General features: G+C 34.1%; 1 protein-coding gene across 1 annotated transcript in view; it reads right to left on the bottom strand.

Annotated features, from left to right (window-relative positions):
- The window catches only part of TMTC3 (transmembrane and tetratricopeptide repeat containing 3), a 57,511-nt gene that overhangs the window by 41,437 nt on the left and 988 nt on the right, over positions 1-15,086 (bottom strand). Inside the window, exons 2-4 of the mRNA XM_011965447.1 lie at positions 10,221-10,437; positions 5,166-5,384; positions 4,299-4,398 (exon numbers count right to left, since the gene is read on the bottom strand). Coding sequence (XP_011820837.1) covers positions 4,299-4,398; positions 5,166-5,384; positions 10,221-10,409 — 508 coding nt within the window. The 5' untranslated portion in view covers positions 10,410-10,437. The remainder of the gene's footprint in view (positions 1-4,298; positions 4,399-5,165; positions 5,385-10,220; positions 10,438-15,086) is intronic.

Below are 15,086 nucleotides of genomic sequence, written 5' to 3'. Positions count from 1 at the left end.
TGGGAGTTATACCTGATGTAAATGACAAGTTGATGGGTGCTGACGAGTTGATGGGTGCAGCACACCAACATGGCACAAGTATACATATGTAACAAACCCGCACGTTATGCACATGTACCCTAGAACTTAAAGTATAATTAAAAAAAAAAAAATCTTATAATCTTATTAGGCCAAAACCACCAATACTAATATACTAGATTATATTATATTACAATGCTAAATTCAACAAGAAATTCATAGAGGAAGAAATCAGAAGATGGTTATTGACAAAACAGGCTGGACCTAATGTTGGCCCTTGAAGGATATACAGGACACGGAAAAACTGGGAAAGGTGGATGCATAAATAAAGAAATAGAGGTGAGAGTAAGCTAGGCGAATGAAGGATATAGAAAATAGTATGAATGGATGCGTATGTCTACATAAAAACTCGTAGGAAATAACAGCATTGAAAGCAGATATTTTAAACAGTTTAAACAGCCAGTTTGGCATATATTTCACTGAATCTTAAAGTCACTCTATGGAGTAAGAACACGGATGTAATCATACCCATTTTTAAGATGAGGAAAGAATTGTAGAGGTATTTTTTAAAAAAGTAACAAGAATAAGGAGACCAAGACTTCATGGTTCTTCTGATTTTAAATTCAGAGCTTCTCAGTAATTTGTATTTCTACTCCAAGGAAGAAAAAGCAAACAGTTACCTTTTATAACCTTGAATTCAATCTCACCAACTAAGAGTAATAAATGCAAATGCCTTACTGAAACCAATCACTTCAGTTATTCAGCCTCTAGTGAGTATATGACTATATAAACACTTTCACAATCAGATCACCGTGGTTAAGTTACTACATGTGATTTTGTCCAAAACAAGTACATCTGGTAAATAAGTTAAGGACACTTAAATCCATTCCCATTTCAAAATACAGGCTTCTAAACTAACTCTACATATGTAAAAGAAACACATCTTCATCCATCACTTATTCAAACAGTTATTTTAAGTATCTACTACATTTCAAGGGTATAGGGAAGTGAGACAAGTATGATATACTCTGTCAAATGGTGACAAAGTGTAAGTGTTAAGAAGAAAAGAAGAGAATGAAGGGAAATAAAAATAGCACCACTGGGAAAGATGAGTAGTGATATTGATGACATTTAAGTGGATATTTAAGCAGAAACCTAAAGTAATAAAAAATCAAGTATGAAGGCCCTGAAATTGGATGACCATATTTACAAAAGGGGTATGGGACATGAATAATATAGAAGTAAAAATGAATATAAATAATTACAACTTGAAAACCTTTGCACAGGCCAGTGTATACTAGATACAACAGGGAATACAAAGATGATGAGGAAACTGTGGCTTCAAAGGTAAAATTACTAAGAGTACAAAGTATCACAGTGGTCAAGAGGATAAAGAGAGGTCCAAGGTAGATTTCAGTATTTTTTCAATTAGAATTTAAAATATATTACATTCATTCACTTGCTTATTTCTTCAATATACTCATACTAATTACCTACTGTAAACTAGGAATCATTCTAGGAAATGAAGATCAAAAAGTGGAGAAAAAGTTACCTACCCTAATGAAGGTCACACTCTACTGTGAGAAAGCAATAAACAAAAGAAAAATGTAAACTACGTATTTTCAGGTTAGAAATTAAGAAATGCAAGTTAAAGGTATAGAAAATAACATTACCCTGTTTTTGTTTTGGTTAAATGGTGAACTAGATTGATCTGTGGTCCCTTCCCCAAAAATCAACCCTAGAAAAAGATAAGTAAGAGGGAAAAATACTTTGTAAGACACATTTTTTTTTTTTTTAAATAAAAACAAAAACAAAAAACCTCCTTGGCATTTCAAGGTTACTTTAAGCATGCGTGGTTCTGTGACTGTTATGAGGGATTACATTTAAGGTAGAAGATAAGAGTAAGAATTTTTTTTTTTAACTTTTGTTCTATCCTCTCCTGGCTGCTTTAAGTAGATCACTATCTGCTCCATTACTGCAGAAATCCACAGCTACAATGGCTAGTGGGTGTTCCAGAGGTAAAAGCAGAGCACTTCAGAAGTCTTGATGGGGTAAGAGGTAGACATTTTTTAAAAGGTACAAACCAACCAATCACTCCTAGGCAGTAACTTCCACAGAGCTACCATTTAAATGCAGAGGGATGGTACACTGGCCCCTTAATGCTGATTCTCTTAAAGAAAACAGAAAGCGTGCCTAGTAGTACTGGTAGGAAAAACAGTGATCCACAGTAGTTCTGCGGAACCTGGAACTTTACATCCTGGTTTATAATTCCTTTCATCCCTTCAGACTCACAGGTTGAACAAAGAGTGGCCCTGGCCTTTCCTTTAACAGGCACAGTGGTTTATAACTTTAGAATAACACGTGGCTTGAGCTCACAAGCCAAAATAACTAAATATCTAAAGGATACAACAATCATAAAACAGAGAGAACAAACATAATAACATATACTACTGAATCAGAGTTACTTAAAGAGACAAACCAAGAATTTCAAATAATTCTTTTTTCTGAGATGAATTCTCCCTCTGTCGCCCAGGCTGGAGTGCAGTGGTGCGATCTCTTTTTGAGACGGAGTCTCCCTCTGTCGCCCAGGCTGGAGTGTGGTGGCGTGTTCTTGGCTCACTGCTACCTCTGCCTCCTAGGTTCAAGTGATTCTCCTGCCTCATTCTCCCAAGTAGCTGGGACTACAGGCATCCGCTACTATGCCCGGCTAATTTTTGTATTGTTAGTAGACGGGATTTTACCATATTGGTCGGGCTGGTCTTGAACTCCTGACAATGTGATCCACCCGCCTCAGCCTCCTAAAGTGCTGGGATTACAGGTGTGAACCGCTGCACTCAGCCCAAGTAAGTAATTCTTAAGGAAATAAGGCAAGATATTAGAATTGTGAAGAATAAGAAATCATTAAAAAGCACCAAGCCCAAGTATTTGGAACAGAAGATATAATATGGTGAAAAGCTATTTCAGTTAGAACAAGGAAGGCTTTTCTAAGACAGAATACTTAAGCTGAGGCCTGATAATAAAGAGTAGTGTATAAATGAGACTACTACATAAAGATCTAAGGGAAGAAAATTCAATAATGGGAAATGCAGGTACAAAGGTGGGTGCTCTGCTTGTTTGAGAACAGCAAGAAGGTCTATCTAGCTAGAGTGAAGACAGCTAGGGCAAGAACGGCAGAAGATATGATAAGACAGGTAATCGAGAGCCTAATTATAATCCAGTAGGCCACAGTATTTTCTAGCTTTACCATTCAGGTTTTGGTGAGGATGGTACTTAAAGAGGATATTGGTTTGCAATTCCATATTAGTTACTAAAGTACCTCTTACTACATGATGGACTGCACAGGTAGGGGACTATTATTATCCACATTTAACAGATAAAGAAATGTAAGCACAGAGAGGTTAATTTGCCTGATGTATTACAGTGAATGGAGCAAGTAAATAAACAGTAGAGCTAAAATTTGCAACCAGACTCTTTAGTCCATGCTTTTAACTATTATGCTATGCGGACACTCAAACTGTTTTAAGAAGGCATTATGCAGAGCAGCAAAGGCAACCCTACTTATATTACAAATCCAGAACACTCTAAGTTGTTTGGGTAAATCATGTGTTTCTTGAACCTCAGTTTCCACACATAAAACGAGGCTTCTTGTCATGAGTACCTTGGAACTACAGTGAGAAAATCCACCCCCTCCCCAAGAACTTAAAGGTTTGCGCCCACTGTGCCCATACTCTAAAAAAATCATTTTTATTGCCTGGAACTTGTTTTCTGATAATGCCAGGCATCATTAAGAGTAATGAGCTAATGTATACGAAGCACTTTCCAGGATAGGTCACAAGGTAGGCGCTCAGTAAATAGCTATGATCAACACACAATAAAAGTTATATTCTAGGAGGCTTTTAACCTTGCCTAAACGATATCACAGTCTACCAGGTGTTATTTATCCAAAGACAATTGAAATACTGGTATCTACATCATTTATAGATAACAGAAGATGGAACCAGGACTAACTCTAAAACTCCTCTACTCTAAGGTTATTTGGTTTTTAAAATTAGATCATATAAAATCTATTAACTCATGATAAAAATATAAATTATACACAAACTTCCTAAATACTAGCAATGTTACATATTTCATATTTTCACATACGCTAAAGTAAAACAATATATAAAGATAAATCCCAAATGTGGTATATAATGTATTACAAGAAGCACTAGGAGTAAATAAAAATTCCTTAATCAAGTTTTAGCACTATTAAAAAAAATCAAATGTTAGACATGTACCTATGGAATTGTCTGGTCCTTTTGATCTGGTATATGATAAAAAAGCTGCTAGAAAAAAGATAGATGACAAAAGTTCTGCTCTTCCAACAACTCCCGTTACCTAGAAAAGAAAAACGAAGGGGGTCCATATTAATAAAGAATATCTTGAAAAATTACTATATATAATAGTAAAAATACTTTAATTTCCATAACTTTTCAAGTGCACATTTGTTTCTTAAACATTCTTTTGGTGCCCTCAGGTGGTGAATTTGTGAATCTTACATAAATAGAAATTTATTAGTGACTCTTAACAGTTTATAATTTTTGTAACTTATTTTGAAATAATAAGACTTACAGGAAGTTTCAAAACTAGTACAGAGAGATCCTGTGTACTCTTTATCCAGCTTTCTTCAATGGTAACCATTTAAATATGGTAGAATATCTAGAACTTAAGTACTTCTTACATATTTTCTTAAAATATGAAGTTCTTAATATACAAAGGCATCATAAATCCAAAAAGTTATACCTCATAAATCCGAAAACTAAAGTTTAAAAAGACAATAAACTTTAAAAAGTCCTTAGAAATTCTTTATTTAAAAAAGTGAGCAAAGAACTATATGCATGTATATATTTCTAAATAGATTTTATATTCTTGAATGAAAAAAATGTTTGTTTCAAAAATTTTAAATTTAAAAATTTTACACAGTAAGAAGTTAGACTTTGTGTACTAGAAAGTTAACAATTAACTGTACGAATTTAACAGTCTTCAAATATTTGGATTAAAGTCAGGGTTAATATTTTTTTCTTAAAAATATATACCATTATAATCACTGTGCAGGATTTGTAAAAAAGAAAAAAGAAAACAAATCAATTCATAGTTTTACTTACTGCTTCTGTGTGTATTGGGTGCACTGCAAAAAGTAAAGAAGCAATCACACTACTCTTGTTGTCCAGAAAAAGTCTGCATACTTTGAGAAATATCACACTAACCACAGCATGAAAAATCATATTCAGGAGATGATATGACATTGGTTTTAGTTCACTTAACAAATAATTTAAGCGAAATGTCAATACTGTTAAGGGACGGTAAGACTTGTGGCTTCTCTCCTAAAAGGAAAAAACAATCAGTGATTATTAAAGTACCTTGGTCCAACAGGGTACAAAAGTTCATCATTGCATTTACCATTAAAGATATCAATATCTACATTTTACTGAGAAATAACAATAAAATATGAAATGTCCTAAGAGTAACACAAACATAAAATAGAATTTTATAATCTGTGTTTTTCTATTTCCTTAGTCCACAAACAAGGTTAATTTCCTCCTTGATTTACAGTGGTCAGAGAACTAACAGTAAGAGGACATTTGACTATTAGTCCTCTTCAATATAACAGTTTTTTAAAAAAGTAAGACAATGCCGGCATTGGTTAAGTTAAGCACAGGATTCTCTCCAAAGCCTGCCTCCATATCTATTAGCAATACAAAAGTTGATATAACTACTGGCTAGATCTTCAAAAGGAAATGTAAGAACAGAATGCTTACCAGTTCAATTAAAATAGTGATGACTCAAAAAGGTACTGTCTAGTTGTTTTATGAAAAAAATCTCCATAATGTATAAATCTGAATATATTAAACTAGAAATTCCCAAATTACAGAGTAATACAAGAGTAAAAACTTTCTTAGAATATGAAAATAGACATCTTTCTTGTAGTATTCTCCTTTGGCAATAAATAAAATTTCATGTGAAGTACTGACTTTCTTTTTAAATTATAAGTTACATTTAATCAGAAATACTTCTTTCCCTAACACAAAACCAAACCAGATTTAAGAATAAAACACACAGTTCAAATATATATAAAATATTAATCATGCTATTTTTTTGTAGTTTTATACAAAGGGCATTGGCATAGTTTGGATGTCTGTCCCCTCCAAATCTCATGCTGAAATGTGAGGAGGTTGAAATGTTGAAGGTCGGGCCTGGTGGAGATGTCTGGGTCATTGGGGGTGGGTCCTTAATGAATGGTTTGGTGTCTTTCCCACTGTAATGAGTTCATGTGAGAGCTGGTTGCTTAAAAGAGCCTGGAACCTCCTCCTCTCTCTCTTGCTCCCTCTCTCACCATGTGATACACCTGCTTCCCCTTCACCTTCTACAGGGAATAAAACTTTCAAGGCCTCACTAGAAGCCAAGAAGATGCTGTTGCCATGCTTGCCATAGTGTGCAGATCCATGTGCCAAATAAACATCTTTCCTTAAAAATTACCAGGTATTCCTTTATAGTAATGCAAAACAGACTAATATAGGCATCCATATTCAGCTTCTTTGCTCTTCTACTTCCTATCGTATTTTGCTGTAACTTTCTGGCACACAAGTAGACTTAAGCCTGTTCATCCTTACTAGGGAACATTAGGAAACACAAAGAATAAATCACATTTTGAAATTAGGAACATTTTAGTATCTCTGTACTGACTATATACTCCATGATGTACTATCTACTTAAAACGTTCTTTCCTGCTTGACTAATTCCTTTACATCCTTCAAATTTCATCTCAAGCATATAAAGCTATTTTTAAGGCACTGTATTGAACTGACACGATTTGTACCAGAAAGTAGAAAAGGACTCTAGAAACCCTTTGAGTACCTGAAATGTCACTGTGGCTACAAAGGAACATATATTCCAGATGAAAGGATGAACTCAGAAAGTAGAAGGGAATATGTATTTTGAATTGCAGTATACACAATTGTTCAGTTAGGTCTATTAGACATATATATACTATAGGTGATGACCAACTAACAGACCAATTATTAACATAACCAATTATTCACATAACTCATTACGGATCTATTTCAGATTCCACTGTGACAAATCATCAGTCCATTAGGTATCAAGTTTACTTTGTGAAAACACCTAGGGCCATTATGGAAAAAACAATTCAAATCATTATTACTTTCGGGTATACTTTAATACTTTAATAATTTAATAATTTTTTTCTTTAAAAAAATTACTCATGATATTAGTTGGCAACAAAAATATACAACAGTATAATGAACGAATAAGCTAACAGTTCCCTGTTAATGTGAATCTCAATAGAGGGATGGCAAAATCATAACGAGATAAAATATTTGCAGAAGTTACCTTAGCACAAGCTACTTTATAGGCCAAATGCCACAGGAAGGTGGCTCATTACAGTTCCCTGGCTCTCAGCCACGGCTATACCAAAGAATCAACTGGATGACTTAAACAAAAAGCCCCACCCTCCCCTGCACATAAAACAACAACTAAACACACACACATACAAAATAAGACAAAAATATTGATACCTACATCCCACTCTGAGATTATCTGAAATAACAGGTTTGGACAGAGCCTTGGTAATATGTTTTCATTCTTTAAATGCCCCAGGCAAATTCTAATATGGCAGTCAGGGTTGGGATCCAATGAACTATCAATAAATAGAGTAGCACATATCTATAGCATAAGCCTACTAAAGAGATAATCTAAACACTGAGAGGTTCACAGGAATCCAAAGACCCCTAATATGGCAGTATTCATATGGCTTAGGAGAATGTCCTAAGCCCAAAATGTGTTCTTAAGACCTACATTGGCACAAAAATTCGTGTAAGATACACGTGGACACGTATCTTCTAGGCTATCATTACTTGATGATATCAACGATTAGATCTTTGAATATGCTAATTCCAGGCTTATCACGAAATCTATGACACCTACGAACTACCCAGAATAATTTTTTCCTAGTGTCACAATTGCCTTCAGGGAGAGAATATGCCCATTAGAAAACACAAGGAAACCACACTCTTCACTCTTAATAAACTGTTATTCTAGTTTGTTCATCCATTCTGTCAGAACATATATTATGAGTCTTCTTGTTAGTCCGTCTGCTTATGGGCTTTCTGAACAAAATCAAATTTTCAATCTACACAGCTGAGAAAATCAGGGATCACTGACACCATGGTATGCGATATGTGTGTGTCCCTGCCCAAATATTATATCAAAATGTAATCCCCAGTATTGGAAGTGGGGCCTAGTGGGAAATGATTAGATTATTGGGGTGGATTTCCTATGAATGGTTTAGCACCACCCCACTTCGTACTATATTAGCTATAATGAGTTCTTGTGAGATATAGCTGTTCAAAACTGTGTAGCATTTCCCACCTTGCTCCTCTTGTTCCTGCTTTTGCTATGTGAAGTGCCTGCTCCCGCTTCCCCTTCCGTCACGACTGGAAGCTTCTTGAGGCCTCCCCCGAGGCAGATGCTGCTATGCTTCTTGTACAGCCGGTAGAACTGTGAGCCAATAAAACCTCTTTTCTTATAAATTACTCTGTCTCAGGTATTTCTTTATAGCAATACGAGAATAGCCTAATCTAGAAAATAAGACCATTTAATATGGCCAGCTAAACTATCAATTCAAAACCTCAACATTATGACTAAAATCATAACAGATAATAGCATAAATTGAGGGAATGGACACATAGTTCTGAGGGTCTCTGGAGATCAAAGGTAGGTATAGAGGAGGACAAGCTGTCTAGAATAATGTATAATAGGGCCATATTTTCCTCCTTATTATCAAAAGATTTTTTTTCAAAAGCTAGAATTGGGTGAGAACAAAAAGGCAAATAAAGTCTTCTTACTAAATAAGACAAAATAAGTATATGTGCTTGTGATCAGAGGAATGAAAGATTCCATCCCTCACCTTGAGAGCCTTCCAAATTTGGGGAATGGGGAAAGAGGCCACAATGACCGAGAAACATATCGTTAACATTGCCGAGAGTTACATGTTATGTTTCAACAATTTATTCAATATGTATGTTCCAGGTACTGTAGATAAAGTACTTTACTTATTACTTGAGACTTAAATGACTTATGTTTTTATTCTACTTTCTCACCTGGGAAATTTAGGTTTATTAATATAGAATTTTAGTTTAGCAATCAATATCCCTCAGAAATTTGAAGCATTACTCTCTTTTTTATTTTGGAAAGGAATTATCCTCTTTGACAGATCAGGAAAATGACTTTCCATCTGAAAGATGTATTCTCACGCATTTCACACAGCTAGTATGTGACATAACTAAAATTAGAATCCATTCTATATGATATCAAGCTGATAAGGATTTAATCCCAAACAGTTTAACAGTGAGTGACCTTCAAAACAGTAAAAATACCTTCATAAAAATGAACCATATGGACATATGGATGAATAAAATATTAAACTATTGAACTAAACTTTCAGGTTCTCAATATATAACCTAAATAACTATTATGTAAGAGATAGGACAAAGATTCAAAATTTGTAATAACCACTTTTTCCGCAAGAGAAATTGGCAATATGTGTACTTACTATTTTTACCCTTAAAGTCTTATCTATTTATATTGAAGTTGCTGTATTTTAAAATGTTGAAATATATCACATCTCTTTTGCCTTACTCATAATACAGAAAAAAGAGAAATAAAGTCAATTAGCAAGAAATAGGCATGTATTACACCTATTACTCTCCCTATACATTTGATTTTCACATAAATATATATTATTTTTAAGAAGTTAAGCCAAAACTACCTATTGGGTACTATATTCACTGTCTGGGTGACAGATCGGTACCCCAAACATCAGCATAACGCAATATACCCACGTGACAAACCTATACATGTAGCCCTCTATCTAAAATAAAAGTTAAAAAAAAAAAAAAGAAAAAAAAAAGCAGGCGCCAAGGTACACAGGCAAAGAAATAATCAAGTACTGCGCTAAAGAAGATAACCTCATCCTTAGCTTCCTATTCAATTTATTACAAACATGTTACGTTTCATATAACAATTTTAGGGTTAAAAACCTGTAATTGCTGTGATGATAATGTTGATAAAAAATTAGAAGTAATAAAATACCAGAATATTTCAAAATCTGAGACATGTACAAGTAATATATAAATACTTACCTCAGACATAGGGGTTCCCCAGAAGTCATTTTGAAATAAAGTTTTTAAAGGTGTAGATGGATGCAAGTCTTTGTTATCCAGTATTGCTGAAACATCATCAAAAACAAAACCACAAAAGAGGCTGTTCCAATAGCAGGCAGCAACCACACCTACTATTAAGGTTATTTCTTTTAGGTTAATGTCAGCCATCTTTTCTATAAGCACTTCTGGACGAAAACTGGAAAAAAAATCATAAAGATAAAATAAGGAACATATTTATTCCAAGTAAGTTTAATTTTAGTAGGTAGGTAAGTAATTGCATATTAATTCTCCAGAGAAAAGCTCAGCTAAAATGCCATCCACTTTTAAGAAGCATAAGCTAATCACCTGTTAAAACTCAGCCCCCTCTCTTAGTAGATAAAGCCAAGTAAACTTCTCTCCTATTCCAAGGAAGAAGACTGGAGATTTCCTCTGTAAAACATAGGGTCTCTGATAACAGGGACACTATGTCAGCCCCCTCTCTTACTGGATACAGCCAAGTAACCTTCTCTCCTATTCCAAGGCAGAAAACTGGATATTTCCTCTGTGGATTATTTAAAACATAGAGTCTCTGATAACAGGGAAAAGGCAGCATATTGAAAATAAAGGTTAAGTAAAAAAAAGTCTGTCCATATATTTTAGGTTGAGACCCTCCAACCCTTTTCTACTGGGCACAAAATTCCATAAAACTTTGCAACATTGCGAACAGTTAGGATTCTAAAAGCTTCTGGAAATAAAAAAGGTTCCAGAGTAAGAATCAGGAATCAAAAATCATTTTTTTTTCACCCAAAATGCTGTAAGCTAGAAACAAAACATAACAAAAAATTCCCTTCCAAAACAAAAAAAGAGTAATGTTTCAAACTTCTGAGGAATATTGATTTCTAAACTAATTCTATATTCATAAACCTAAATTTCCCACATGGGAAAGCAGAATAAAAACCTAAGTCACTAAAGGTCTCAAAAAATTTACCTCTGATGTTCCTTTTCAAGAAACTCAGAGAAAAGGTACACTACTAAAATGTAGCAGTATATTAAAAAACAAAGATACAGAAATCAGGAAATGGGATCCAATATAAGACAGCTATATAGACATGTTATAATTTAGAAAAACCAAATGGAACAACTCAGGATATCTATCTTTGGGTAGGTAAAAATCAAGTTTTGTGTACAGGTCAGAAATCTCTCTTCCCATAAATAATCTCAGGCCACTGGTTTGGTAACATCAATTCACTTGGGGTGACAAACTGTTGTTCGGTTAAATGTTTTAACTATAGGAAAGTTTAAAACTAATAGAAGAAAAAAGTAAATTAAACCTGTGGTTTCAATACTTTAAAGTTATACTTGGGAACAACGTATGTATCTAATTTTTAGAATACTTGCAATGTTTAAGAGAATCTAGCATCCTGGAGACTTTGATACATTAGCTATTAAATTATTGTTAAATACATGAAAATAATTTAAAATAAATTAAATAATTAAAAATATTAAAAATATATAATATGCATAATAAAAATATTAAATTATGCATCTGATTTTTTAGAGTAATTGCAACCTTTAAGAGAATCTGTCATCCTGGAGACTTTGATATATTAGCTGTATAACTATAATTTTAAAAATATATAGTAATATGTATAAGAAACATATTAAACATAATAAACATATTAAACTACTATGTAATTTCTGGATTCACAACTACAGTTGAAAAGCATAATAATTTAGCTAAATACACAAATAGTATTGGAATTTTTATAAGAACTTGAGATTTGCTATAGTTTTTAGTTTTATTTCCTAAATTTAATCAGTTCAAGTATTAAGAAAGTTTTCCTTAAGTTAGGCATCTGAAGTACTTAAAAATGAATACATTCAAAATAATTCAATTCTTTGATATATCTTTATTTGATATATATATATCTAAACATAAAGGTATGTATATATTCTTCTTTAGTTGTGCCTGGGGTCACTCATGTGCTTATAGTTATCCAGTGGCTTGATTAGGGCTGGATGGCTTTTAAAGGGTAGATTTCTCAGCTTTGAAAGCTAGTCTCTGCTACTTATTATCACATTCTCTAACAGCTTAGCTTGGGCTTCTTAAATGATGATCTCAGGACAATAGGAGGGCAAGGATCAATGTACAAGCTCTTTATAAGGCTCTATTTAATGCATATTTTAAAAATTATCATTTAAGCAAGGTACATCCTGAATCAACGGGGAAGATAGTTATAAAAGGGCCAAGATAACAGAAGTGTTAATATTCCCCAAGGGAGCGTAATATGAGAGAAAGGGAGAGAGAGCATATTATGAACTCAGTTGTGGTGTCATCTCAGGTTACTTTCAAGAGTCACCTGCAAAGTAGAGTTGCAGGGAAGGAAGAGATTTACACAAAGGCATAGATCCAGGGGGACATGACTCACTGGGGGCCATTATTGTAAACATGTAACACATTATTCTTGTTAGTTGTGAGAACTTCTAATTTTCCTAGGCACAGAAGCAGACTCACAGATGCAGTTTAAGTGGATGGGATGACTGATTTCTGTTTGCTTACAAAAATGGGGTGTTACTATATACGTGCACAAAATCCAAGTGCAATTGGAAATGTGAAAGGAAAATAAAACTTGGGATCCCAATTCATTATGCCTAAAGAAAAAATTAGGGTAAAAGCTGAGTCATGCAAGAAACTGCCTCTCCTTTTGTTCTTAAGCAGACAGCTACAAATAAAATGTTAAATATCTCCACAGGTAGCTACTTTATGTTCACCTTATCTGAAGTGCACAGCAAGCAGACACTTGTCTTCCTTCAACATGAGGAAACTGGAAAGATTAGTAGGGAGTCAGTGTGAATTAAGTCATTAACCATGGCTTAATTTGCCATGAAAATAAGGCAAAAAAAAAATGTTTAGGATACACAATGAATATAAAACAGCCATGCTTTGTTTTAGAGATTGGAGAAGTAAGCTACTATGACTTTTCTTGGTAAGTCAGCAAAAATGAACTAGAAGTAACATCTAAGGAATATAAATTCATTGCTACTGAGAACAAAAGTAAGCAATTATAAAAGGTGAGGCTTTCTCATTAAGTGATTTTGGTCAGATAAAACTGATCACAAAAGCCTAGGGCAGAAAGAAGGCAGGTTCAGACAAGTGTTCTTACAACAAGGCCACTTACAAAATTGTCACATAAGTCCCATCTCTTGATGAAAACTGACAGATGCAGAAAATCTGATGAAAAATAATAGACTTCTGGTAATTTTCCTCAAAAATACACAGTGAGTTACTTAACTAGAACTTGAGTTAAATTTCCTGATTCACAGTTAGGTACAAACAGACTACAATGCATACAAACTTAGTTGACTTGTTCAACAGAGCTGACTTGTTCACTGCTGTATCCCCAGTGCCTAGCACAGGGAACAAGATAAAAAACATTGTTAGAATGAGTTAAAGAATAAAATTTAGGTAAGATTTTGCTTTTAGTTACAATTGTCACTGAGATCTAGGTTACAATCTTAGCTTCATCAATTATTACTTAACTTCTATGAACTTGTTCTTGCTTCTGAAAAATCAAAATAAAATTTACCATTAGAGACCAGGCACCTTGAGTTTATGAATGTGAGCAAGAGGGTGGTGACAGTAAGGGCAGGAAAGAGTAATACAGATAACCAAAACAAAACTTATAAGTGAATACATAAAAATAAGTTGTAATGAATGAAAAAACAATAAGAAAAACAAGGTGTTACAGTAAACAGATTTCTATTATGAAAATAAACACGCAGTAGTAAGAATAGCGTATGACATAACATGTGCTCAGTAACTATTAAATTTCATTCCTACCATTGTCAGAGGTATTTGAACCAGAACAACTCCATCTTGAATAGGGGCTGGGTAAAATAAAGGTGAGAACTACTGGGCTGCATTCTCAGGATATCAGTCATTCTAAGTCACAGGATGAGATAGGAGGTCGGCACAAGGTATAGGTCATAAAAACTTTGCTGATAAAACAGCATGCAGTAAAGAAGCCAGCCAAATCCCATCAAAACCAAGATGGTGAGAAAGGTGAGACGTCTGGTAGTTCTCACTGCTCATTATACACTAATTATAATGCATTAGCATCCTAAAAGACACTCCCACCAGCGCTATGACAGTTTACAGATGCCATGGCAATGTGAAGAAGTTACTCTATATGGTCTAAAAAGGGGAGGAACACTCAGATCTAGGAATTGCCTACCCTCTTCCCAGAAAACTCATGAATAACCCACCCCTTGTTTATCATATAATCAAGAAATAACTATAAGAATCCTTAGTCTAGCACCTCCAATGGGGGTGTGTGCACCTCCAGTTCTTTCTTGACAAGATACAAGAGCCCTCTCCTGGGGTCTGGATCAGAACCCCTTTCCAGAAACACCATCTCATGTTAAATTATGAATTAAGAACACTGAACATGAAGAATATTTAATTCAAATTAATTGAGTAAACACGTACAAAATTAAAATATAACATTTAATAAAAACAGCAAGATTGAGGCACAAGCACTTCACAAATACTGGTTTCCCAGAATGTCTGAGGAGGTGTATAGAAGTTAAGAATATGTCCTCCAGCCAGAGAGATCTGTGTTCAATCACACTATTTAAGTTAGAGTACTTAGCTTCTCCAAACCTCAGTTTCTTAACGTAGATGGAAAATGAGGACAACGTAAGCACCTATTTCACTGGATTGTAAGGAAGAATAAACAAGATAATGAATAGTATTTGGCATAAAATCTTTCAGAAAAGTAGTAAAATTGTCATTCCTATAAATCTAACTAATGTCTTTAAAATTTATCTCACAAAACCAGTATATTTTTATTTTGTACTGAGCTA

This window comes from Mandrillus leucophaeus, unplaced genomic scaffold (genome assembly GCF_000951045.1).
Source record: "Mandrillus leucophaeus isolate KB7577 unplaced genomic scaffold, Mleu.le_1.0 Scaffold726, whole genome shotgun sequence".
Classification (NCBI taxonomy): Eukaryota; Metazoa; Chordata; class Mammalia; order Primates; family Cercopithecidae; genus Mandrillus; species Mandrillus leucophaeus.
Note: the sequence above shows the minus strand (reverse complement) of the source record. Positions and strands in the feature narration are given on the sequence as shown.